The 25,253-nt window shown below is 36.0% G+C and overlaps 1 protein-coding gene and 1 long non-coding RNA gene across 2 annotated transcripts in view; one reads left to right on the plus strand and one right to left on the minus strand.

Moving 5' to 3' along the window:
* Positions 1–2,426: 2,426 nt before the first annotated feature.
* The window catches only part of LOC127832089 (mitochondrial carnitine/acylcarnitine carrier protein-like), a 36,696-nt gene continuing 13,869 nt past the window's right edge, over positions 2,427–25,253 (minus strand). The window contains exons 4-9 of the mRNA XM_052357278.1: positions 10,752–10,842; positions 10,017–10,134; positions 9,225–9,297; positions 7,648–7,757; positions 6,986–7,110; positions 2,427–3,209 (exon numbers count right to left, since the gene is read on the minus strand). Of these exons, the coding sequence (XP_052213238.1) occupies positions 3,144–3,209; positions 6,986–7,110; positions 7,648–7,757; positions 9,225–9,297; positions 10,017–10,134; positions 10,752–10,842 (583 nt within the window). The 3' untranslated portion in view covers positions 2,427–3,143. The remainder of the gene's footprint in view (positions 3,210–6,985; positions 7,111–7,647; positions 7,758–9,224; positions 9,298–10,016; positions 10,135–10,751; positions 10,843–25,253) is intronic.
* On the plus strand, positions 20,325–23,963 carry LOC127832102 (uncharacterized). The gene is made up of 3 exons (XR_008026694.1): positions 20,325–21,787; positions 22,107–22,297; positions 22,634–23,963. It is a non-coding gene; the product is annotated as an uncharacterized LOC127832102 (long non-coding RNA).

Raw genomic sequence — 25,253 nt, forward strand, 5'->3', positions numbered from 1 at the left:
CATTATACCCCCCCTCTCACCCCCCACCCCCCCCCAATTTTTTTTATATTTTTTTAACATCTTATAAATTACCACACCCCACATTATACCCCCCTCTCACTCCCCCCTTGATCATGACTGGCAGATGACCCCTATTGATTTTCAGGTCACTAGGTCAAAGGTCAAGGTCACAGTGACTCGAAATAGTACAATGGTTTCCGGATGATTACTTACATTAGGTCAAAGGTCAAGGTCACAGTGACAAAAAAACGTATTCACACAATGGCTGCCACTACAACTGACAGCCCATATGGGGGGCATGCATGTTTTACAAACAGCCCTTGTTGTTTATGCATTACTTGTTACCCTAGCAGTTCACACGGTTTCAACAACTCTGACCTAAACATGGGTATAGAGCACTAATGCCCTTTTTCGGCGTAGCTGTTTTACCCAGCTTTTCACCTTAAATGACTTATACATTACGCCAGCAGACACGCATGAATATATTCGAATACAACATAGGCTGATTCGAGATGAAACCTCTGAACTTTGGCTACATCACTGTGTCTGTGCTCAGCGCAAAGGATGTAGCACTGTTCAGCGTAAGGAATTCCAGACTACTCCCTGTATGATCAAACGACACAAATTGTGGCCCAGTTACAATAACGCATAAAAATCCATCTCGCAGAATTTCAAGGTCAGTACTTGTTCACTAAATCGTCCGGGGAATATATAATTGTCTTTCAATAAACAGTTTTGCTTTCATGATGAGAAAACAAACACTACCGAAATAGTATAGTGTCACGATAAGAGGAAAAACGTTTAATTATCCAACCACAAATGTTGCCGTACTTGGTCAGCATGTCTGGAAATGGTTCCCGAACGCCTGGATAGGCTGCCCTTATTTACAACTTTGCTACCGGTATTTTGAAATGGATTTTGTATCCAAAAGCATTGTGCTTAAATGTGCCATTTACAATACGCAATGAGATTTTTAAATGACCCTCGTCATGCAAAAATGGGTCTTATTCCATATGCGCCCATCATATATATAGCCCACTCAGCCTGCGCATCTCTCGATCCGGTCAGGAGATACATAATGAGACAATAACACATTGAGTGATTTTATAGCAAACAGCATCGCCTCTGACCAGACTGCGCAAATGCACAGGTTGGGCTTAAGATACGCTGGCTGAAACACATAAGACCCATTTTTGCATGACGCCGCAATGAAAGAGTCATTTAAATGTGTTGAAAGAAAACTGCGTGTAAATCAAATATTAACATAACACGCAATTTGGATATTTTTTGTGAAACCAGTGGATCAATGTAAGCATCTTCACACAAAATATGGGACATTTTTAGTGTCAAGTTTCTACAATCCTTTCCTGTTGTTCCATTTTTAGCTCCAAAAGTGGGAGACATTGCCATGAGACATAGCATAATGTTGCTTGTTATTTTTTTAAATCAATTCTAATAGAATTGATTTTAAAATATAACAAGCAACATTTTGCTATCGCATTCTAAGCAATACACAGTGTACAAACACATGGTCAGCGTGTTTATTCTACGTACCGTATGTCTGTCAATAAACCAGGCTACGGCTCTAATAGATTTATAGTAGCCCGGTGGGCGTGTGCTGGAAAATTTCAGTAGCCCGATGAAAAAATTCGGTAGCCCCCGGGCTCCAGGCAATGGATTTGTGGGACACTGAATTCTATCAACACATGTTCACAAGAGGTGTGATAAATCAAAAGATTGCCCACTGAATTTATTTAGGTTATATAGAGAAATTACAAATCGAGGCATACAATTTGATTTGAATTATTAAGATCCAAATCTTGATTTCTCTACATGGTGTTCATACATTTCATCAAACAAGTGTTTGGTTTAGTCACAACAACGTCTTCCACTACTGTTATGTTGCTATAGGGGATTGGAAGAAGAAGGTACTTAAGGAGATTATTAACAACGTCTTACAAAAGCGCTCGTCTTTGGAGAAGGCTCTGGTTTGATACATTAAATGAAATATCCCACTCTAGTACATCATTAGTGCATTTGTCAACACGAGAAAAAGTTGTCCACTGCTTGGACTTGGAGGGACAGTATTTCCTTGGGTTGATAACATGTATTATTAGTCAAAGATTCTATATAATTGCCGTCAAAGCATGAAATATGTATATGTTTACAAATCAAAACATTAAACGGGAGCAAATTGACTGCAATATGGCATTAAACATATGAAGTTGGTTATTAAAATTAACAATGTTTGTTAAAATTCAAGCCATTTATTATATGCTTATGATTGTCCGATTTGATGAAAAAAGGTTATTTAAAGGCAAATAGTAACGAAGCATTTACAGATTTTAGTACACTTGGGTTTAATTAGGAACAATTAGAATATAACCCAAGCTTTCACTATGACTGGGTAGATCATGTACAAGAACTACATTTTTCATGCTTTATTTTACATCTGTGATATGTACAAGTCAAATGATTTTTTTTAACAATTTAAAGGGACTAAGCAAAGGCAAACACATGTTAGAAATGAGAGAATTTATAAGAAATAAACTATACACATTTTAATAACTTTTTTATTCTTAAAGATAATCACACAAATACTGTATTTATCAATAAATAAATGTGTGAAAAAATGGGAAATAGATTTTTGGGGAGAAATACTGTTGACTGTTCAGAAACAAACACTTTCATATGATAACTAAAGAACTTTCATTTTTGATATATATATATAAATCTCAATTTATAACTCTACCGGTATACAAAATTTGCAACAGTAACTTAAAAACAGATTGTAAACAAGACTATTGCCAAGCAATATATGTTCCCTACCGGCTCCACCATTGTCAGTATTTTTATTTTATATTCTATTTGTTGCCATAGCAACCAGAATTTTTGACGTAGGAACAAAATGAAATGACGTGCATAATGTCCATATTGCCATCTATCCATGTGTAAAGTTTCATGAAAAAATATTAAGAACTTTTAAAGTTATCGCAGGATCCAGAAAAGTATGACAGACAGACAGACAGACAGACAGACAGACAGATGCACAGAGCGCAAACCATAAGTCCCCTCCGGTAAAACCGGTAGGAGACAAAAACACTTTTCAGTATATAAACATGTTAGTCCTAATGGCAATGTCTTCAAGACTTGTCCGGTACCAGCCAGTGTAAAAACTTCATCGCCATCTCATATCCCATGAAACAGGCCTGCAAAAAAGAATGGTGGTCATGATAATGTTCAATGCTTTAACCCATTTATGCCTAGTGGACTCTCCCATCCTTCTAAATTGGATCAATTTATTTCCAAAATTAGGTATTTCTAGTATATTTATTTCTATATTTAGAACATTTCTTACAGAAATTCCTTTAAGCACAGCGCAGACCTGCATGATGCGGCATCTCATCTGGGTCTACGCTGTTTGCCAAGGCCTTTTTTCTAGACACTAGGCATAAATGGGTTAAAACTCAGTTTTTAGTGTGAGTGTGTGTATATACACCCTTGAATGTTATGTATTTCATAAAGAAGCACATATGGCTCAATGAAAGATACACAAACCTTGAAAAAAGTTAATATTTTCAGTATATTCGGTAATAAAATTTTGTGATGTGAAATCGAAAGTACATCGCGAAAATAGGTGACATAAAGATATACACACTATGAATAACGCAAGCAGATTGATCATTTTATTTATAAAATATATGCAATTTACTACGCATGCACAATTTGCATTGGGTTTACCACGTGACGATGATGATCAATCTACTTGCGTTATTTATAGTTAACTAGTAGTTACCTGGTAGACATACCCAGTAAAATTTATTACCGAATATACTGAAAATATGAAATCTTAACAACGTTTTTCAAGTAATGTAATATACCAGTCGTGATATTTTAATCAATATAAAATATTAATTGTAAAAAAATACTGTAATTTAGAACTTTTCTTTTTTCGTCAATCGCGGTTGACAGTCCCTTTAAAACAGGAACTTACAAAACAATGAACTTAAATAACCAACAAATAAATACCCTTTGCAAAGTTATGCTCAGGTTATTTATGTTTTGTAGCCCATACTATCTGTGGGTTTATTTCAAACAGGCTTTTAACATTAGCCTCCACTTTCTATAAAAAATTGACATTTTCAAACAAAATGTATGCCAGATTATTTGAGACATTATCTTCTTATTTTCCATACACCATTTTCGTAATCTAATGGTGTTAGAACTGTTACTCAGAGTCATTTTTAAAAAAGGTACCTCAAAACAATAATGCAGTTAAAATTGTCTGTAAATTTGATTCCCCTCAAAGATATAAAGACCTCTTAATATTTATCATATCTAACACAGAATCCCTTGTAAACACACTCCTTCTATATCTTAATCACATCTTAAGTTTAAACTGATCTAAATAAATCCCCTTTAAATCTTTAAAACCATCCTAATACCTTTGCATAAGATGTTTTATTCATTTTGCAATGCCTTCAGAGCTTTGATTTTATATTACGAAATATATACACTCCAAACTAGACTTCACTCTAAACTAGACTACACTCTAAACTAGACTACACTCTAAACTAGACTACACTCCAAACTAGACTACACCATAACCAAGACTACACTCCAAACCAGACTACACTCCAAACCAGACTACACTCTAAACCAGACTACACCATAACCCAGACTACACTCCAAACCAGACTACACTCCAAACAAGACTTCACTCTAAACCAGACTACACTCCAAACCAGACATCACTCTAAACCAGACTACACCCTAAACCAGACTACACCATAACCCAGACTACACTCCAAACCAGACTACACTCCAAACTAGACTGCACTCTAAACCAGACTACACTCTAAACCAGACTACACTCCAAACCAGACTACACTCTAAACCAGACAACACCATAACCCAGACTACACTCCAAACCAGACTACACTCCAAACAAGACTTCACTCTAAACCAGACTACACTCCAAACCAGACATCACTCTAAACCAGAATACACTCCAAACCAGACTACACCCAAACCAGACTTCACTCTAAACAAGACTACACTCCAAACCAGACTACACTCTAAACCAGACTTCACTCCAAACCAGACTTCACTATAAACCAGACTACACTCTAAACCAGACTACAACCAAACCAGACTACACTCTAAATTAGACTACACTCCAAACTAGACTGCACTCTAAACCAGACTACACTCTAAACCAGACTACACTCCAAACCAGACTACACTCTAAACCAGACTACACCATAACCCAGACTACACTCTAAACCAGACTACACTCCAAACCAGACTACACTCTAAACCAGACTACACCATAACCCAGACTACACTCCAAACCAGACTACACTCCAAACCAGACTTCACTCTAAACCAGACTACACTCCAAACCATACATCACTCTAAACCAGAATACACTCCAAACCAGACTACACCCAAACCAGACTTCACTCTAAACAAGACTACACTCCAAACCAGACTACACTCTAAACCAGACTTCACTCCAAACCAGACTTCACTATAAACCAGACTACACTCCAAACCAGACTTCACTCTAAACAAGACTACACTCCAAACCAGACTACACTCCAAACCAGACGTCACTCTATACCAGACTTCACTCTAAACCAGACTACACTCTAAACCACTCCAAACCAGACTACACTCTTACCCACTCCAAACCAGACTACACTCTAAACCACTCCAAACCAGACTACACTCAAAACCACTCCAAACCAAACTACACTCTAAACCACTCCAAACCAGACTACACTCAAAACCAGACTACACTCCAAACAAGACTACACTCCAAACCAGACTACACTCTAAACCAGACTACACTCCAAACCAGACATTACTCTAAACCAGAATACACTCCAAACCAGACTACACCCAAACCAGACTTCACTCTAAACAAGACTACACTCCAAAACAGACTACACTCTAAACCAGACTTCACTCCAAACCAGACTTCACTATAAACCAGACTACACTCCAAACCAGACTTCACTCTAAACAAGACTACACTCCAAACCAAACTACACTCCAATCCAGACTACACTCTATACCAGACTTCACTGCACACCAGACTACACTCTAAACCACTCCAAACCAGACTACACTCTAAACCACTCCAAACCAGACTACACTCTAAACCACTCCAAACCAGACTACACTCTAAACCACTCTAAACCACTCCAAACCAGATTACACTCTAAACCACTCCAAACCAGACTACACTCTAAACCACTCCAAACCAGACTACACTCCAAACCAGACTACACTCTAAACCACTCCAAACCAGACTACACTCTAAACCACTCCAAACCAGACTACACTCTAAACCACTCCAAACCAGACTACACTCTAAACCACTCCAAACCAGACTACACTCTAAACCACTCCAAACCAGACTACACTCCAAACCAGACTACACTCTTAACCACTCCAAACCAGACTACACTCTAAACCACTCCAAACCAGACTACACTCCAAACCAGACTACACTCTTAACCACTCCAAACCAGACTACACTCTAAACCACTCCAAACCAGACTACACTCTAAACCACTCCAAACCAGACTACACTCCAAACCAGACTACACTCTAAACCACTCCAAACCAGACTACACTCTAAACCACTCCAAACCAGACTACACTCCAAACCAGACTACACTCTTAACCACTCCAAACCAGACTACACTCTAAACCACTCCAAACCAGACTACACTCTAAACCACTCCAAACCAGAATACACTCTAAACCACTCCAAACCAGACTACACTCTAAACCACTCCAAACCAGACTACACTCTTAACCAAATTACAAGATTTATAAGATTAATAACCAGTTAACTCCCTCCCAAACCAGATAACCATCTTTACCAGGTTATCCTCTGAACCAGTTAAGCCCTAATCCTTCCACCCAGGAGTTTTTGGTTTGACTCCCCATAAAAGTTTCGGACACTTACAGCGTTAGCAGGGAAAGCCCTCAGCATGACCGGTGTGAGACCCCTGAACAGGGCACGGGGTCCCTCTTCCTTCATGACATGCCTGAAAACGTCTCTGACCCCGTTAGGATAGGTCCCCTCAGGGGCTGCAAGGAACAAGTAGCAGGTTGAATCGCCATAGCAACAGACCAGAGCATAAACTAGAGTATGTGAGAGCAGGGTGGTAATGAACACCTACCTAGCTGCATGGTGTCAAATCAAGCAAATTTGTAGATGAAAGTTCTCTGACAGTCGAAAAGGAGGAATACATTTTGTAATTTTATGAAATTAATGATAAAATGATAAAAAAGTATTTTATTCCCATTATTAGATGCATATACATATGCAAGAGAATACTATAAGTATTAATATTATAAGTGCTCCATTAAATACATTAAAAGATTGTTGCCTTAAACATACCTTGTCTATAATTTGCTAAAGGTATATGCACGCCCTATAGACAATTTCTAAAAAAATTTAAACATTTAAAAAGGTATTTATATAAATATACATCTAAATTGGAGCTTTGGAGCCAAGAATTTTTAAGTTTTTGTCTTTTAAAAAGTATTCAAATTAGCTCAGCCAAATAGACCCATGACCGATTTCTGACTACAGACAAACAGATACCAGCAATGCACCCAGACCTGTTTGTAGCCTGGATTTCAGCACGTCTGGACCGATGGCCACACACCAGTTGAACACTCCCGCCATACCCCCAGCAAGCAGGGTTCTTCCTACACTCAGATCACTGCGACTGAAGTAGACAGAAGAAGTGTGCCCCTCACTCTTGGAAAACTAAGCTTAATGCATGTTCATTAACTCTTTCAGTGTGGGAACCGAATTTTGAAGGCCTTTGCAAACAGTTTGGATCCAGATGAGACGCCACAGAACATGGCGTCTCATCAGGATCCAAACTGTTTGCTATTGGGATAGTATTCTTTGAAAATAATCAAAGAAAATGCTAAGTTTAGAAATTGAGCAGACGACATTTTAGCAGACGACAAATTTCCCAGCATGCACAGGGTTAAGTGTTGTCTAAGATAAGTCTGCGCAGTCTGCACAGGATTATCTTAGACAACACTTTACGCTGTATTAATTTTTTTTAGTATAAATCAAGTCTCTTTTCAGCAAAAATCCAGATAAGGTAGTGTCATATGTAACTTTAGGCATATGCATTAAGCTCTGTTTTTATCAGAGCGCAGCTTAAATATTTAAACAACAATTTCTAAAATTCATTAGTCTCTTTAAGAAATAACTGGAAGTCTCTTTAAGAAATAACTGGCAGAAATGTGTTTTATTTTATTGATTTGTTACACTCTTTTAACAATGATCTACTTGTTCTAAATTGCATTTATGTTGTTTATTACATGTGTAATTTTCATTGAAAGTTTGTATTATTTTTTCAGAGACTTTAAGTTACTGCTCTTAAAATAGATTTAGAATATTCAAGAAATTTGAGCCAAAGGAACAATCTCTTTTTTCTTCATCTGTTTTTATTGTATATTTATGTTTCAAACGTTTGCTTCATACTATTAACAAATCAAGATTTAGAAGCAATTATGTTTTTTTCTCTGACAATAAAATATATATTGTTTTATGACACATGTTAATAAATGCCCAAAAAGACAGATAAATTGTTGTCTCAAATTGTTCCCAAAATTTTCTCAGCCCAAATACTTGCCTACTGTTAAAGCGAGATTATACGGTTTTGTCAAATATTTATTAATTTATATAAAATGTGTAAAAAACTTATTAAACATATATTTCAATATAAATTAAAATAAAAGTTAAGAAGAACATGTGTCGAAAAATGCGAAATAAGCCAGATATTTAATTCTGAAATCGAAAATGTCTGTACAGTCAAATACGCCAGCATGTAAATCATGCATGTATTATGTGAATCTAAATTTAGTTTAACAGTTCATTTTCAATTCCTGCAACGATATCTATTCATACAACGCACAAACACTAACTAAAAAAGACGAACGCTTCGGTTATTGTAGGAAAATATGTTCGAAATATCTTCCTCACAATTGGCTCAGGGTGCTTATTTGTCTTTGCTGCATTTTATGAAATTTGTCTTCAATGTATAATTTTTCTTGCCTATTTTGTGTTATTGTAACATATTTTATCAATTTATTACAATTTAACACATATAAAAATTCGTATAATCTCACTTTAACACTCAAGCAAGCAGTGGTCTGATTGATATAAGCCTTACCTGGCCCCCTCTGGTGCTAGAACATGCTGTAACCACTCGTACGACATGAAGTACATTCCGCTAGCTGGAACATCTGTAGAGGAGGCAAAACACCTTCATTTTTATAGCAATAGCACGAAATCGCATGATTCGGACTGCATACATTAAGCTTCTGTGACACCCAAGTACTATTCTTTCCCAGAAAACAGACTTGAATGTCTGAAACAGCCTTTGGCTTTCAAAACAATCTAATTAAAACTAAAGCTTTTAAGCAAATGTTACTTATTCTCCATCAGCTATGTGCAAAGGCCATAACTCAGGGAAGTTTTGCTAACTGAGGATGAAATCAGTCTTGCTTTTTTCAACTTCATAGAGACATATTTGATGTTTCAATTAAATCACTTGAGAAATGTTGAATTATTTGCTTGACAAACTTTAACCTTTCAGACAGAGAACCTGACCAAAAACGGACAATGAACAGACTGTGGGGTTATTAATACTACACATCAAACATGTTAATCCCAAATGATTTCGGGTGCGGCTCGCGGCTCGCAGGTCATTAAATATAAGGGCAAAAACGTTTGAAAAAAAAAATTGCGTATAAGCGAATATCAATTCTGTTATTAGAATACTGACCATTCAATCACATATTCAAATAATTTTGCCATCCATTGTTATTATTATTGGTTGGAACTGAACTAAAAGCAGGAATTTTCTGCACAGGCTTATCTAGGATGACACTACACACGTACATTAAGTTTATTTTTAAAAGAATAAGACTCATTTATAACTTTTATGATGAACATATCTCACCCCTGAGCAGTGTGGCACATGTTCCCCTGTATATACTACGGATTCCACCCTCTCTGTACAGCTGTTTAATGCAGTCTATCGGTCCTGCATATTTCTTGGTGTGAGCGTCAGCTTGGATCTATATGAAAAGTAAATATCAGGTCAATACAATCACAAAATACCAAAGATTCTGCAACATTAAAGAATCTGTTCGCAAGATGACAATTTTCATAGATTCCAAAAAGGAACATAATATTTTAGCATAATATTTTAGCGAGTGACTAAGAAAAATAATCTAATGGAAAATAAATAAAACTATAGTTTCTTCAAAGCATAATCATCAATCAAAATAGGAATGACAATGAGTTTGCAAAGCTTTAATCTTTACTTTAAAAAAACATGTAATACAAAAGTACATTTGAGTCGCGTTCTGAGAAAACTGGGCATAATGCATGTGCGTAAAGTGTTGTCCCAGATTAGCCTGTGCAGTCCTCACAGGCTAATCAGGGACGACACTTTCCGCCTAAATTGGATTTTTGCTAAGAAAAGACTTCATTTAAACGAAAAATGTCATAAAAGCGGAGAGTGTTGTCCCTGATTAGCCTGTGCGGACTGCAAAGGCTAATCTGGGACGACACTTTACGCAAATGCATTATGCCCAGTTTTCTCAGAACACGACTCATTTAAACTACTGAGCAATGTGCTAAATACTAAATGGAATGAGGGCACCATCCTGGACGAGGGTACTACTGTTACCTGCAGCAGGCACTTGATGCGTTCCCCAGGCGTCATTATCACAGTGGTAAACACACCTGAGAGCATGCCCGCATTCCAGTACTGGAGATATCTACATGAAAAACATAATATTATAATATTAAAAACATAATATTGAGATATCTACATAAACATCAGCATTCCAGTACTGTAGATATTTACATGAAAAACATGAAATCAAGATATTGACTGTACATATCTACATGATGACAAAAAATAGTGGGTATCAAATGTAGATATCTACATGACAAACACTGAATTGAGATATCAAATACTGAAGATATCTACATGATCCAGTACTGTAGATATCTACATGATGAACACAATGTTGATATATCAAGTACCGTAGATATCTACATGATAAATGTGATATTGAAATATCCAGTACTGTAGATATCTACATGATAAATATGATATTGAGATATCCAGTACTGTAGATATCTACATGATAAATATGATATTGAGATATCCAGTACTGTAGATATCTACATGATAAATATGATATTGACATATCCAGTACTGTAGATATCTACATGATAAATATGATATTGAGATATCCAGTATTATTATACCTCACTTTTATTCACAATGCTAAACTCCCATAGGCCATCGTGACATAAAAATACTGTCATACCCAGCGGGAAAAAATTTACTGTCCAAAAAATACTGTCGCCCGCTACCTTAGCAATCACGTGCCACCAGCGGGAAAAAATTTACTGTCCAAAAAATACTGTCACCCGTTACCTTAGCAATCACGTGCAGAATGGTACAAAAAATATACTTCCCATTCACGCATGCGCAGTACGCAGTTTTGCATTTTCGTTGTATTTGGATAATAAAAATATCGATTGCAGCTGAAACTTTGCTGTAGAATAGATTAATGCCATTATTTAAGCTTTGAAAGGAGTCATAAAAAAATTCAATTTAGTATAAACGACACACTTACCTAAATGGCAAATCTAATCCAATGCTAAGAACAATAAAGTTACAACGATATACACTTCAAATGTCTGTTCTTAAGGTGTTATGCATGACAAACACACAATCCGAAATACGTTTTGGATTCGTTTGATGCTTTAAACAAATATTTTACTGTTAAACAAGACTATTGCCAAGCAATAAAAGTCCCCTACTGGCTCAACCATTGTCAGAAATTCCACCATTGTCAGAATATTTTTTTTATTTGTTGCCATAGCAACCAGAATTTTTGACGTAGGAACAAAATGAAATGATGTGCATAATGTCCATATTGCCATCTATCCATGTTCCAAGTTTCATGAAAAAATATTAAGAACTTTTAAAGTTACCGCAGGATCCAGACAAACACCATTTTCAGCAGTATTTATAGTCTATTTGTTGCCATAGCAACCATAATTTTTGACGTAGGAACAAAATGAAATGACATGCATAATGTCCATATTGCCATCTATCCATGTTCCAAGTTTCATGAAAAAATATTAAGAACTTTTAAAGTAATCGCAGGATCCAGAAAAACACCATTTTCAGCAGTATTTCTAGTCAATTTGTTGCCATAGCAACCATAATTTTAGACGTAGGAACAAAATGAAATGACATGCATAATGTCCATATTGCCATCTAGCCATGTTTCAAGTTTAATGAAAAAATATTAAGAACTTTTAGAGTTATCGCAGGATCCAGAAAAAAACACCATTTTCAGTAGTATTTCTAGTCTATATGTTGCCATAGCAACCAGAAATTTTGACGTAGGAACAAAATGAAATAACGTGCATAATTTCCATATTGCCATCTATCCATGTTTCAAGTTTCATGAAAAAATATTCAGAACTTTTAAAGTTATCGCAGGATCCAGAAAAAACACCATTTTCAGCAGTATTTCTAGTCTATTTGTTGCCATAGCAACCACAATTTTTGATGTAGGAACAAAATGAAATGACGTGCATAATGTCCATATTGCCATCTATCCATGTTCCAAGTTTCATGAAAAAATATTAAGAACTTTTAAAGTAATCGCAGGATCCAGAAAAACACCATTTTCAGCAGTATTTCTAATCAATTTGTTGCCATAGCAACCATAAATTTAGACGTAGGAACAAAATGAAAAGACATGCATAATGTCCATATTGCCATCTAGCCATGTTTCAAGTTTAATGAAAAAATATTAAGAACTTTTAGAGTTATCGCAGGATCCAGAAAAAAACACCATTTTCAGCAGTATTTCTAGTCTATTTGTTGCCATAGCAACCAGAAATTTTGACGTAAGAACAAAATGAAATAACGTGCATAATGTCCATATTGCCATCTATCCATGTTTCAAGTTTCATGAAAAAATATTCAGAGCTTTTAAAGTTATCGCAGGATCCAGAAAAAACACCATTTTTAGCAGTATTTCTAGTCTATTTGTTGCCATAGCAACCACAATTTTTGACGTAGGAACAAAATGAAATGACGTGCATAATGTCCATATTGCCATCTATCCATATTCCAAGTTTTATGAAAAAATATTAAGAACTTTTAGAGTTATCGCAGGATCCAGAAAAAAACACCATTTTCAGCAGTATTTCTAGTCTATTTGTTGCCATAGCAACCATAATTTTAGAAGTAAGAACAAAATGAAATGTCGTGCATAATGTCCATATTGCCATCTATCCATATTCCAAGTTTCATGAAAAATATTAAAAACTTTTAGAGTTATCGCAGGATCTAGAAAAAAACACCATTTTCAGCAGTATTTCTAGTCTATTTGTTGCCATAGCAACCATAATATTTGACGTAGGAACAAAATGATATGACGTGCATAATGTCCATATTGCCATCTATCCATATTCCAAGTTTCATGAAAAAATATTAAGAACTTTTAGAGTTATTGCAGGATCCAGAAAACAACACCATTTTCAGCAGTATTTCTAGTCTATTTGTTGCCATAGTTATCGCAGGATCCAGAAAAGTGTGACGGACTGACGGACACAAAAACGTAAGTCCCCTCCGGTGAAACGGGTAGGGGACTAATACAAACTAGAAATGGCGCGGCAGAGGCCGACGCGTATCCCCACGCCGCATGTTTGACCCAGGGGCGCCCCAGGGTTGGTAATGGGGCCATGCATAGTTGAGATTGACCGTATTGTCATAAGAGAAGTTCAGTATCAATTAGAAGTGAATCGGTGTAGAAATGAAGAAATTATAGTAAAAGGCAATTTTGGGTGGGCGTGGCCTATGTGGGCGGGGCGCCCCAGGGTTAGTAATGGGGCCATGCATAGTTGAGATTGACCATATTGTCATAAGAGAAGTTCAGTATCAATTTGAAGTGAATCGGTGTAGAAATGAAGAAATTATAGTAAAAGGCAATTTTGGGTGGGTGTGGTCTATGTGGGCGGGGCACCCCAGGGTTGGTAATGGGGCCATGCATAGCTGAGATTGACCGTATTGTCATAAGAGAGGTTCAGTATCAATTTGAAGTGAATCGGTGTAGAAATGAAGAAATTATAGTAAAAGGCAATTTTGGGTGGGTGTGGTCTATGTGGGCGGGGCACCCCAGGGTTGGTAATGGGGCCATGCATAGTTGAGATTGACTGTATTGTCATAAGAGAAGTTCAATATCAATTTGAAGTGAATCGGTGTAGAAATGAAGAAATTATAGTAAAGGCAATTTTGGGTGGGTGTGGTCTATGTGGGCGGGGCCCCAGGGTTGGTTATGGGGCCATGCATAGTTGAGATTGACCCTTATGTCATAAGAGAAGTTCAGTATCAATTTGAAGTGAATCCGTGTAGAAATGAAAAAATTATAGTAAATGGAATTTTTTGGTGGGTGTGGCCTATGTGGGCGGGCGCCCCAGGGTTGGGATTGGGGCCATGCATAGTTGAGATTGACCCTAATGTCATAACAAAAGTTCAGTATCAATTTGAAGTGAATCCGTGTAGAAATGAAAAAATTATAGTAAATGGAAATTTTTGGTGGGTGTGGCCTATGTGGGTGGGGCGCCCCAGGATTGGGAATGGGGCCATGCATGGTTGAGATTGACCGTATTGTCATAAGAGAGGTCCAGTATCAATTTGAAGTGAATCGGTGTAGAAATAAAGAAGTAAATGTAAAATAACCTAAAAAAATGAGTGATAATTTCTGACGCGGCCCCACCCCAACCGCTATAACTTTTGACCCAGGGGTCAGATCAAAATTCCAAATAGTGCAGGGTCGCACATATGCTCATAGCTACCATGTGTGTAAGTTTCAAGGTTCTAGTGCTTTTAGTGTAGGAGGAGATAGTGGCCAGGACGGACGGACAGACGGACGGACGGACGGACGGCGGAGATAACCACAATATCCCCACCTTTTTTTCAAAAAGCGTGGGGATAACTACCAGGTCCATATTCTTGTCCCAAAATGTTTCGTCACCGAAATGACGTCACACGAGTACGTCATAAATTGCGTAATCAAGTGATGAAAATAAAAAACGGAAAGCCGGTTCGGTAATATATTTTAAAGAAATAATTGACGACTAAGAAAATTTATGGGATAAATCGATTACTAGGTCAGTGCCGAATAAACCAAAGTTCATTTTGCTCGGCCCGAAAATCTGAACCACTCAACATATTAATGGTTGTTCATTGCTGAAATTAAATACAATTATTAAATATTGAAACTGTTCATGGTTTATATAAATTGTTCATGTTTGAATAGTTTGTTCGATATAATAAAATAAATATTACATGTCTGACAGGGTGACAGTAAATTTGTCAACTTTCGGAAAAATACTGTCAACCTTGGCTTCGCCTCAGTTGACAGTACTTCCTCAATGATAAATGTGATATTGATATATCCAGTACTGTAGATATCTACATGATGAACACAATATTGAGATATCCAGTACTGAAGATATCAACATGATGAACACAATATTGATATATCCAGTACTGTAGATATCTACATGATAAACACAATATTGAGATATCCAGTACTGTAGATATCTACCTGATAAACACAATATTGAGATATCCAGCACTGTAGATATCAACATGATAAATACGATATTGAGATATCCAGCACTGTAGATATCTACATGATAAACACAATATTGAGATATCCAACACTGCAGATATGTACACGATAAACACAATAAACATGTATTGAGATATCCAGCACTGTAGATATCTACATGATAAACACAATATTGAGATATCCAGCACTGTAGATATCAACATGATAAATACAATATTGAGATATCCAGTACAGTAGATATCTACACACTAAATACGATATTGAGATATCCAGTACTGTAGATATCTACACACTAAATACGATATTGAGATATCCAGTACTGTAGATATCAACATGATAAAAACAATATTGAGATATCAATATATGAGCCGCTCTCTGAGAAAACAGGGCCCAACGTGTGTGTGTCAAGTGGTGTTCCGGATTAGCCTTTGCAGTATCGATAATCAGGGAGGACGCTTTCCATCTAAACTGGATTGTTGCAAAAAAGAGTTCCTTTAAACAAACAAGAGCACCGCCTTCCAAAAATGCAAAAAAATGCAAAAAAAATTTTTGGGGGGTGGGATGGTTGGACGGTATTTCAAAAATAAAATAATAAAAATAAATATTTGTGTTTTTTAACCATGTTAGAAAAAAACAAGAGATGTGTTTGTCAGAAACACACTTCCCCCTATTGCGCCGCTTTGATTTTTTTTCTTTGACCTTGAAGGATGACCTTGACCTTGAAGGATGACCTTGACCTTGAACTTCTACCACTCAAAATGTGCAGCTTCATGATAACGCCGCTTTGAAATTATTATTTTTTGACCTTTGACCTTGAAGGATACCCTTGACCTTGAAGAATGACCTTGACCTTCCACCACTCAAAATGTGCAGCTTCATGAGAACGCCGCTTTGAATTTTTTTTTTGACCTTTGACCTTGTAGCATGACCTTGACAATGAAGGATGACCTTGACCTTGAACTTCCACCACTCAAAATGTGCAGCTTCATGAGAACGCAGCTTTGAACAATTATTATTATTTTTTTACCTTGAAGGATGACCTTGACCTTGAACTTCCACCACTCAAAATGTGCAGCTCCATGAGATACACATGCATGCCAAATATCAAGTTGCTATCTTCAATTTAAAAAAAAGATATGGCCAATGTTAAAGTTTTCGGACGGACAGACGCCATATATTTGACATTTGACCTTGAAGGATGACCTTGACCTTCACCTTTCACCACTCAAAATGTTCAGCTCCATGAGATACACATGCATGCCAAATATCAAGTTGCTATCTTCAATATTGAAAAAGTTATGGCCAATGTTAAAGTTTTCGTAACGGACAGACGCCATAAATTTGACCTTGAAGGATGACCTTGACCTTTCACCACTCAAAATGTGCAGCTCCATGAGATACACATGCATGCCAAATATCAAGTTGCTATCTTCAAAAGTGAAAAAGTTATGGCCAATGTTAAAGTTTGTTTCGGACGGACAGACAGACTGACTGACATACTGACGGACAGTTCAACTGCTATATGCCACCCTACCGGGGGCATAAAAACTATTTTTTTGGGGTGGGGGGTGGGGGGGTATAGTGTGAGGGTGTGGTGGTAATTTATTAGATGATCTTTAATTAAAACAAAAGGGCCTGAAAGGCCCAAAGTCGCTCACCTGAGATAAAAAGAAATGACCTGTTCTTTGCAGCCCAAGATAGCAATGGAACAAATGTTCTAACCAAGTATCACGAAGAATGAACAACAAATGGCCCCTTGGCGGCCATGTTTTTTTAACAGACCTGAACCATTTTTTAACTCTTCCAAGATATGTCCAAGTTTCATGAAGATTGGGAAAAAATGTGTCTTCTAGACTGTTCACATGTTGTCACTATATACATATAAAGAAAACTGCCCCACTCCCTGGCGGCCATGTTTTTTCACTGATCACGACCATTTTCAAACTCGTCCGAGACATCCACATAACTAATGTTTTGACAAAATATCATGATGATTAGGCAAAACATGTGACTTCTAGAGTGTTCACAAGCTTTTTTACTATATAAATATAAGAAAAAAGAGCCCCCCCCTCCCCCTGGGGGCCATGTTTTTTTACCGATCCAAACCATTATCGAACTCAACTGTCCTATCCAGGTGTGGTAGTGCGGTCTCCTTCGCTTACGCAAATGAACCGGTCACAGGACGGTTACAAGCTATGTAACTTTGTGAGCACTTATGTAATGCGGAAATATTTATTTGACAAACTCTTATTTCTGGTCAGGATGAATATACTGACTGGTTGTAATTCAATTAACTAAAGGCGTTCAGTCAGGGACGCCTAAATACACTATAAGAATTTATTTATAAGTGAAAACCAAGGCAGCTTTAACAAAAATAACTAATTTTTATTCCAAGAACTCGGAAAATGAAGATTAATGACAGAAAATTAAGAACAGGTACAAGCCAAGTCTAAAGAATCTAAGTATCGTTACAAAAATGAACAACATACAGCAAATACCTTAATTAATGTAAAAAGAAGTTCAAAATCTGTCAAAAAAAACTGATATAAATATAAGTCAGAGCTAGAGATAAGGTGCGTATTTGTGTAAATACCCAATGTAAAATTGCCGATTACGCATAGAAAAATAAAACTCTGCGTACCGAAACCCAATTGAAATTGCCGATTACGCATATCGTATTTTTTCTCTGCGTAATGAGTAAATCTGTCCCAAAAATACCTGGGTCCTATATACCGGATTTGTTCCGCTTATTCCAAGCGCTTTCATTATAACATTCAGCACAATAATATGTACGGAAGAAAGCGTCTATGTAAATACGTGTTATTGTTGTGAAAATGTCGAAACATCGAGGCCGTAAAAAGAGAAATATCGTATCCCAGGCACAAAAAACTCAATTTTAAAGTGATATTATGCGCGTCAAACAGTATATCATGCTATGTTTATAGGTGTCTATTGCAACCATTGTTTATTTTTGGTGTTTTCACTGCATATACACTTATATTTTTTAATGCAGCATCAACATACTTAAACAATATCCCGGAAAGAGAAAAATAATGCATTTGAATATCAACTGTACTTTCGTTTTGACAACTGACAACAGAAATGATTCGATGAACGATGTGAATCTAAATTTAGTTTTAGTGCAGATTTGTTTATACGACACAAAGACACAATTTTGTTTTACGGATCATTTCGGCTTAGAGGACTGGGACAGTCATGTACAATATCGAATATAATATATAATTTTTTTATAAACAACTGGTAGCAAGATGAGTTGTAGATAATTGGTCAATTACCACATTTTAACTAACTCTTTTGACCTGTTACTTCTTTTCAGCTCATTTCAACAGTGAAAAATGCGCATAATATCACTTTAAGTTATTTAACCGCGATCAACACAAAATCAGAAGAGGAAAATATAGTGCAACCAATTTTTGACGATATTGTGTCGGAGGCAAGCGCTGACAGTGCTTACATTGTAAGACACTGGTTGAAAAAATCGTCTAACTTTTTTTTAATCAAGACTGTATATTATGGATACATCTACATAATTACACAAGATCTCTGAAACTAATCAATTAAGAGTGGAACTTAACCAGCTCATTCAGGTAAGCATATGATAATCTAAGACAATGAAAAGACCCAATTTTAATACAAAAATACCCAATTGTCAATTAAAGTAGTGGGTACCAACTTTTTTGTACCCAATCAAAAATGAAATACCCAATTGAACTCAAAAGTAGTGGGTATTTACCCAATTACTCAGAAAAGTTATCTGGAGCTCTGTATGTTACTGTTAGTCTAGAAAGTGCTTCAAAAATCTAGTTTACAAAATAGGTCTAATTTAATCAAAGAACAATATTTTTGGAGATTAGGAAACTTCAGTGAATAAAATGTAAAAATAAGAAAAATTTACTACAATTATTGAAATAGAAGAGTCTTTCTAATTTAGAAAATGCCAAATAAAAATAATCTTAATAATAAGAATAATTTAGAAAATAATGCCAACATTTCTTGATGCTGGTGTTAAAAATAATTTAGAGTTTAATTATTTCAAAATTCCAACCTTTTTCAAGAGCTGTTAACTTTTCAAGAAAGCATCAAGAGGTGTTTAAATCAGCCCAAACAGCTTATTTTATACAGTTCAGAAGAGATCAATGGCAGAGTAGTAAATTTTCCCTCAGAACAGTGCATTTATCAATGATCAATATCTTCCCAAATTCCAGAGCAGAACTTAAAATAGATTACTGAACCAGGTTAAACAAGGGAGATAAATACTGCATAAATACTGCAAAATCATGTAATGTTGTCTTTCTTTCAGTTATCTCTTAGTTAAAAGGCTTATCATAAGTGTTAATGGCTAAAACAGTTATGTTAACTATGAAAATTCTGTGTTATAAAAAATCACATAATAAGTTAATGTCACATAATATTGACATAATAAAACCAAACTTTACTACACAGGAAACCAATGTTCTGACCAAATTTCATGAAGATTGAGCAAACTAGAAAGTTAACAAGATTTTACTATAGCCATATATAGCCATACCCTTGTCAAAAAATAACCCACTTTCATACCAAAACACATTTAAACCAACATAAAACTGTGTTTTTTCTGAGTTTTTCTTAGCGGAAGTTGGTTTTTGCTAATAAAAGTGAGTTTTATGTGTGCTAAACTGTGCTTAACTGAGTTTAAAGTTGGTTATTTTAAGAAGATGTGTGTTTAAGCGAGTTTTTTTCTGTAAGAAGTCGGTTTTTTGTGTGTCAAAAGTGAGCATTTTTATTTATGAGTTGGTTTATGTGTGTTTAAGTGTGTCTTTTTGTTTTATAAGCGAGTCTTTTACAACAGAAGTTGGTCTTTTTTTTAACAGAAGTGGGTTTAAGCGAGTTTAACTTGGTCTTTTTGTAAATAAGTTGAGAGCTGCAACGAGGCTTAAAGACTCACTTTAACACACTTTTCAACAAGTTGGTCTTTTGTTTATTAATATAACTCATCAATGAAACAATAATTCTTCAACTGGGTCTTTGTTTGATGTTTATAGCCATAAATAAAACAAGTCAATTGTAAAGGGGCTTTTTTTACAGCTTGTTTGCCATTGTCCCTATTGTACATTTGTGTGCTCCCCATAATTTTTAGGGAATATTGGATGAAAATGGCTCTTTCAGAACATCACAGGTTCACAGATGGACAACAAGTATCACTGACAAAAACTATAACAATGGTCAAGCTTAGTTTTATACATGAAAATGAAAGAGTTTGTGTTTCACTTTGAATTTTTATCTTTATGTTTGTTTTTATTATAAACAATATCTTATGATTGTTTTATGTCTTAATTTTTTATTTTTTTTAAACAATCTCATATGATTGTTTATATTTGTTTAAAACAGTATTTACTTGTTAAATCTGCATATTTAAATAATTATGGTATTGGAAACATTATTTTGGAAATAATCTATTTATTTTTGTACATAAGTTATGCAAGATTTTGATATTTGCATATGATACCATCATATCCATTTTCTTAATTTGCAATAAAATAATAAAATGCCAAACATGACCTGTGTTACATAAACTGTCAACAAAATAACAAGACAATACCTAAAAACACCCTTATTTCACACCACTAACAATAAACAGATAACAATCTGTCAGGCACTCAGAGCTAAACAGGGTACAGATTATCTAGGGGCAGATAAGGCTACTGATGGGGTTTGCCTAGAGATAAGGCTGTGTGGAATAAGATATAAGGCTTTTGATTGGCTATTGCACCGAGGAAGTTATCTTTTTGAAAACAACAACTTTTGAAAAACAAGCTGGTGTCAGCAATTGAATATTGAGCTAAATTTAATTCAGCAACATTAATATAAAGAAGTGAAAGACTTATAATGGTAGTGTAAAATGTCTTGAAATTCTGTCAGCATGAAGTATTGTGTGATGAAAACAATGTGTTTTTTACTGCAATGTGGAAATCAATAATAAGTTGGTTGGAAAGGAGGTTGAACTGCCTGTTGTTGTTTTTGGAATACTGAAGAACAGTTTTAACAGGTTTGTATTGTCATTTCTTCACCCCTTATTTTATTTAGTTTATTGAATTAATTATGATCTTTATCATATTTATGTATTGTCACTGGGAAATGTAAATGGATGTTATTGTATTGCAATTTAAAGGATAAACAACACATTTTGAAGCAAAAATAGATAAACTTACACATGAAAAAGTGTAAATGTTGTGTACAGTGAATAAATATGGTTGTGTTTCATGGTTATTGTCATCTAAAATTTTATTTATATCTATTTCTGGTTATTACTGAACGGATTTCTTTCCCTCATACTTAATTAGAACTTATATATTTTAATTTTGAAGGTTAAACTCTTGCCACAAGGCAAAATAGACATTGATGGGAAGATCCTTTGGAAAGAATGTGCATCATCGCCTGCCTGATGTATGGACTTTTAAACCTGGTTTTTATCCTGCACAAGCTGGCAAACTTGAGGGGATCAAGAGTGGGAAAACCTCGCCCTGTCCTTGACCAAGAAAGCTCGATTTGTTGAGAGGTAAACTATACAGGTTATTGCATTTACAATGCCACCAGACCACACAGCCAAATGAGACCACGCATCTTGGTACATTTTCAAACTGCATTTTCTACCAAACCCAATTTCTTTTAATAATTGATGAAAAGTGCTAAGTCACATGTGATCAAGGGATTAAAATTTCAAAAATAAACAAACAAAAACAACAAGCAAATAACTTAAATTTATTATTATTAAAGCAACAAGATTACCATAACAGCAATATTTCATAGTTAAGTGGAACGAAAACATAACCAATCAACATGTTTGAAGAATGCCTTGCCCTTTTGAAAGTGATATGGTATTAATCCTTTGCAGATCAACTGGCATAAGAGATGCTCAAGAGGAGAAGGACACAAGCAGCATCAATGGTACATGTCACTCCAGCGCCTGCTTTCCAGGTCTCTACCAGCTGCTTTCCAGGTCCCTCCACCAACCAAGATCAGGTCTAGGTCCCTGCACTGGCTGCTTTCCAGGTCCCCTAGCGGTCAAGGTCTCTCCAGTAGCTGCTGTGCAGGTCCCAACACCGTATGCCGTAGGTCCCTCCATAAGCTGAAATCCAGGTTCCTCATTCCACTGCGGTTCAGGTACCTCCAACAGCTGAGATCCAGGTCTCTGCAGCAGCTGCGGTCTAAATACTCCACCCGCAGTGGTCCATTGCGGTCAACCTTTTGCTTTAAAATCTTCCATAAATGTCTATTATTGTATAATGTATTGTAAAAATAATCTGTTTGTATTAATTTGCGGTGTACTATTTTTGTCATATAAACATAATTTTTGTACACATTGTGTTTTTTCCCTTTTAACCACATGGGGCTTATAATGAACTGTTGTAATTGCTTCACAAAAACCATTTTTTCTAGAACATATCAGTCCAAAATTATTTTTTTTCACACTGCAAAATCCCACAAAAGGCTCACAAAAAACCTACTTTCTAAAAAAAAATCACTAAAACACTGTTAAAACCCACAAAAATCAACTTACCCAAACGCACAAATTGCTTTTGTTTTTTTCACAGATAAAATACTGTTAATAACTAGGTTTAAAGCGAGTTAAAAGCATGTTTTCACTGTGAAAAAAACTAACAAAGGCGTGCTTTCAGCTCACTTTTCGCTCACTTAAAAACCGTGTTTAGCCTGCTTATAGCTCACATAAAAAACACACTTTTTACCCACTTAAAACCAACTCCACAGACAGAAGTTGGTCTAAGCATGTTTAAAAAACCTCAAAAAACCAACTTGTAGAAAATCATACTCACTTTAAACCCACTTAAGATGGTTAAAAAACCCACTTTGTTGGTTTAAAGCGAGTTAAACCAAGATTTAACTCAGAAAAAAACCAAGTCGGTAAGCTAAAAAACCCAGTCGGTAAGCTAAAAGCATGTCTGAAAAACCCGCTTTTAGCACAGTGCAAATACCGCAGAGTTAAACACAGATGCCTGAAAAAAACTCACTTTAAACCCACTTAAGACGGTTAAAAAACCACTATGTTGGCTTTAAGCGAGTTAAACCAAGATTCAACTCAGATAAAACCAAGTTGGTAAGCAAAAAGTGTGTTTAAAAGACTCGCTTTTAGCTCGGTGCCAATACCGCAGGGTTAAACCCAGTTTAAAACTGGGTTATAACCGGATTTTGCTCACTTTTTTGACAAGGGTATAAGGAAAAATACCCCGCCCCTTGGCAGCCATTTTTTTCAAGCCAAGGTTACCATTTTTTAACTCATCTAAGATATCATTGGGACAAATCATCTGAGCAAGTTTCATGAAGATCGGAAAATAAATGTGGCCTCTAGAGTGTTAACAAGGTTTTACAATAGCCGTATAAGGAAAAATGCCCCGCCCCCTGGCGGCCATGTTTTTCAACCAACGGACATCATTTTCGAACTCGTCCAAGTTATCATTGGGATGAATCTTCTGACCAAGTTTCATGAGGATCGGACAATAAATGTGGCCTCTAGAGTGTTAACAAGACTTTGCTATAGCCATATAAAGCCATATAAGGAAAAATGCCCCGCCCCTTGGCAGCCATGTTTTTCAAGCAAACGTAACCATTTTCGAACTCATCCAAGGTATCATTGAAACCAATCTTCTGACCAAATTTAATGAAGATTGGACAATAAATGTGGCCTCTAGAGAGTGAACAAGGCAAATGTTGACGTCGCACAACGGACAACTGTCACAAAAGGCAATCACAAAAGCTCACCATGTGCTCAGGTGAGCTAAAAAAAAATAAATAATGGGGGGGGGGGGATTGAGGGGGGATTGAGGGGGGATTTTGGGGGGGGGGGGGCGTGGGGGATGGTTTGGGTGGAGTCTATTGTGGTTTGTCAGGTAAGAGTTGTTTTGTCAAAGTATCAATCGAATCTAATCATAAATAAAAAAGCTGTGGCAATTTTAGCATAATTTAATAATTTGACCTTGAGAGTCAAGGTCTTTCAAAGGTCAAGGTAAAATTCAACTTGCCATGTACAGTATCCTCATGATAGCATGAAAGTATGACAACCAGAGTTATGCAACCTGTCCTTTACTGTCCCCTTATGATAGTTAGTAAGTGTTGCAAGTATAAAAGCAATATCTATGATACTTTAGGGGTTAAGTGGACCTAAACACAAAACTTAACCAAATTTTCAAGTATAAAGGGCCCATAATTCCGTCAAAATGCCAGTCAGAGTTACATAACTTTGCCTGCACAGTACCCTTACCATGGTTAGTAAGTGTTGCAAGTATGAAAGCAATAGCTTTGATACTTTAGGAAAAAAGTGGACCTAAACACAAAACTTAACCAAATTCTCAATTTTCTAAGTATAAAAAGGGCACATAATTCTGTCAAAATGCCAGTCAGAGTTACATAACTTTGCTTGCACAGTCCCCTTATGATAGTTAGTAAGTGTTGCAAGTATGAAAGCAATAGCTTTGATACTTAAGGAATAAAATGGACCT

This window comes from Dreissena polymorpha, chromosome 5, assembly GCF_020536995.1.
Source record: "Dreissena polymorpha isolate Duluth1 chromosome 5, UMN_Dpol_1.0, whole genome shotgun sequence".
Classification (NCBI taxonomy): Eukaryota; Metazoa; Mollusca; class Bivalvia; order Myida; family Dreissenidae; genus Dreissena; species Dreissena polymorpha.